At 75.0% G+C, this 3,211-nt stretch overlaps 1 protein-coding gene across 1 annotated transcript; it reads left to right on the top strand.

The window, feature by feature from the left end:
* Positions 1–674: 674 nt before the first annotated feature.
* Positions 675–3,182, top strand: SYTL1 (synaptotagmin like 1; the record flags this gene model as incomplete). Its single annotated transcript, XM_041417552.1, has 4 exons — positions 675–776; positions 1,387–1,582; positions 2,513–2,759; positions 3,037–3,182. Coding segments are annotated over exons 3-4 (343 nt in total), but the record flags the coding sequence as incomplete, so codon positions are not given.
* Between the last annotated feature and the right edge of the window lie 29 nt (positions 3,183–3,211).

Genomic DNA, 3,211 nt, shown 5'->3' with positions numbered 1-3,211 from the left:
GCCTTTCGGAGCAGGATGGGGCGGGGGGCTGGATGTGTCCGTGGGACAGGGAATGGGGGCTGCGGGAGCCATGGGGGAGGTGGGAGGTTTGAGGAGGGGGCTGGGAATGCATTATGGGCTGGGGGCTGTGGAGCCGAGGGCACCCTGGGGATGGGGTCCTGCAAAGCCCCAGGACCGGGGCTCCACACTGCCTTTGGGTGGGGGGCTTCAGGGTGCGGCAGGGGCTCCCCCGTGCCCAGCACAGACCAGTCCCCCCAGGGCAGCCCAGGCGCTCCCCCGGGAGCCCCAGAGCCACCTCCTGTCCCCAGCCCCGTGTGACAGCAGCTGGGACATCCCCCACCCCCTTTTCCACACCCTTGGCTTCGAGTCTCCGCCAGGCTTGGGGTCCCCCCGTCCCCAAGGGGCGCATCCCCGCTGCGCCACGCCTCCCAGTTCAGCCCAGTTCAGCCCAGTTCAGCCCAGTTCAGTCCCGTCCGGCGGGTGCTGCTGGCTCCAGTCCCTGCTTTCGTGCCGCCGGGCGCGGAGGCGCTGCCGGGGCTGCGCTTGAGTCATCGGGAACAGCACCCACCGGGCCGGGGCACCGGGCAGAGCTCCCACCGAGCCGGGGGCACCGAGCAGAGCTCCCACCGAGCCGGGGCACCGGGCACAGCACCCGGCGGGCCGGGGGCACCGGGCACAGCACCCAGCGGGCCGGGGCACCGGGCACAGAACCCACCGAGCCGGGGGCACTCACCCACCGGGAGGCGCTGAGCCAAGGAGACCCCCCAGCTGGGCAGGTAAGAGGGGGCGCGGGGCTGAGCCCGCCGCGGTGCCGGGGGGGGGGGGGGGGGCCCCCCCCCTCCCCCCCCCCGGGGGGCGGCCCGCCCCCGGGGCTGGCCCCGCTCCTCTCCCCCCTCGGGGGGCTGCACGCCCCCTCCCCGTGAGGAGCGGGGCTGGGGGCTGCGGCTCACGCCTTTCGGGGGTGGGTTTCCCTGTCCCCACGCTGGGTCTGAGACCCCCGAGGTGGGGGAGCGAGGGTGTCCGGACAGCCCTGGGCTGGGCTCGAGGCCACCGGGACCCTCCTGGGGGCTGCGGGGGTCACCCGGGGGCGCTGCCCGTGGGTGCAATTTGGGGAGGGGGCCTGGGGGGTGTCTCACGCCGTCTGGACTCCCCCCCTCCATCTTGTGGGGCTGCCTGCAATGAAAAATGGGGGACGCGCAACCCCCAGCTGCGGCTTGCTGGGGAGGTTTAACTGGTTTGACTGGTCCCGGTGTGGGTGGGGGGCGGGTGCCCGCACCCCTGTGCGCCCCGGGGGGCTCTGCGCTTCACCTCGGCTCGGTTTTGGGGACCCCACAGGGAACGGGGCACCGCAGCGGCGCCTGGCTCACACCTAGGTGACATTTTTAGGTGGTGGCTCTGTTCCGGGGCGGGGGGACCCCCCCCGTGTGCCGGCAGTAAACAGGATACGAGCGGCTGCGGCGGGGAGACAGCGGCGGCATCGCCCCGGCCCGGGGGGACCCGGTTCGTGCCCCCCCGAGACCCTCCCAGATCCAGGAGAGCCGGTTCGTGCCCCCCCCGGCCCCTCCCAGCCCCAGGAGAGCCGGTTCGTGCCCCCCCCGGCCCCTCCCAGCCCCAGGAGAGCCGGTTCGTGCCCCCCGAGATCCCGCCCAGGGCGATGTCGGGGCCGGGGGGCTGTTGGGTGTCCCAGGTTACCCCGAGGGAAGCAGGGGGTGCTGGGGGTCCCTGTGTGTCCCTGGGGGGGTCCCTGGGCTGGTTTGCTGCGGGGTTGGCGCCCACCGTGCTCAGGTGCTGGGCTGGGTTGGGGACCCGCAGGGCTGGGACAGGGCAGGGGCACCTGTGGGGCAGGGACGGGACCCTCCGAGGGGCTGGGGACAGGCTGGGACAGGGCCACGCGTGGGGCGGGGTCAGAGTCACCTTTGGGGCTGGGGACGGGGCCGCTGGTGGAGGTGGGGCACCCCAGGGCTTGGCTCTGGGGGTGCCCGGGGGGGTTCAGGCTGGTCCTGCCCCACGGCTGCTGCAATTTCCTGCCCTCGGTGACAGCAGGCAGCGCTTGCCCAACACCGGGGACAGGAAGGGCCGTGGCGAGGCAGCGCCGGGCATGGGGCAAGACCCCCAGGACCCCTCTGGGAGGTGCCGTGAGCTGAGCACGGGCTCGGCCCTGCTCGGGCTCAGCCCAGCGTGGGGACAGCCAAGCCCCTTTGCCATCTGTCCGTGTGCCCTGGCAGCCGGAGAATCGCTGGGAAAGCGGCAGGGGCAGAGCCAGCCCTGGGCAAACACGCTGGGCAAACAGCGGCCGCGGGCAGGGCTGGCCTGGCACGGAGCCGGCAGCGGGAGGGGCTGCGCGGAGCCTCGGGCTGCCTGTGCCCTTCCCCGGCAGCCTGGGCACCGGCCCGGAGCCCCCGAGCCCCGCCTGGCACCCTGGGCACCGGCCCGCTGCTCCTTTGTCCCCGGGGGTGCCGCGGGGGTTTCAGGGTGCGGGTGCGGGCTGAGCTCCCCCCGCTTGTCCTTGCAGCGGGATGAGCGGGGGGGTCCCTCCCCAGCGGCCCCCGGGTGACTCTGCAGATGCTGGCATCGCTGGTGCACGCCCGGCACGCTGAGCAGCCCCGCGCTGTCCCCGCGCCGTCCCCGCCGCCCCGCATGGCGCTGCAGCCCGAGGCGCTGCTGGACCTGAGCTTCCTGACGGACGAGGAGCGGGGCTGCATCGCCCGGGTGCTGCAGCGCGACCGGCAGCTCCGCCGGCGGGAGCAGGGCCGCGTCAGGTGGGCCGGGGGTCCCTGTCCGTGTCACCCCTGGGGACAGCGGGGAGCCGCCAGCAGCTCCCCTGGGGCCCACGGGGGACAGAGCAGCAGGGCCGAGGGTCCCCTGCTCCCCCGGGGTCGGGGTCACACCCCGAGCTCAGCCTCGGTTTGTCACACCGGCACCGAGGGTCCCGGGGGTCCCGGGGGCGGTGGCTGCTGTCCCCCTGCCCTGCTGGGGCGGCTCTGGGGCGGTGGCAGTGCCAGCCTGGGGGTGCCACTGTCCCCTCCCGCCCAGCAGCAAGCTCCGGCAGTCGGTGTCGGACCCGGCGCGGCTGCGGAGCCTCACCGGGGACTGGTTCTGCCACGCCCGGGCCCAGCGCCACCAGCCCCCGCTGGGCTCCGACCTGGTCCGGGCCTCCATCCGCCGCAGGACGCGGCCCCGGGGTACGCCGGGGGCCTGGGGGGCTCGGGGG

This window comes from Onychostruthus taczanowskii, unplaced genomic scaffold, assembly GCF_017590055.1.
Source record: "Onychostruthus taczanowskii isolate IOZ18803 unplaced genomic scaffold, ASM1759005v1 scaffold56, whole genome shotgun sequence".
In the NCBI taxonomy this organism is placed as follows: Eukaryota; Metazoa; Chordata; class Aves; order Passeriformes; family Passeridae; genus Onychostruthus; species Onychostruthus taczanowskii.
The sequence above is the reverse complement of the archived record's forward strand: the minus strand, read 5'-3'. Positions and strand labels throughout refer to the sequence as shown.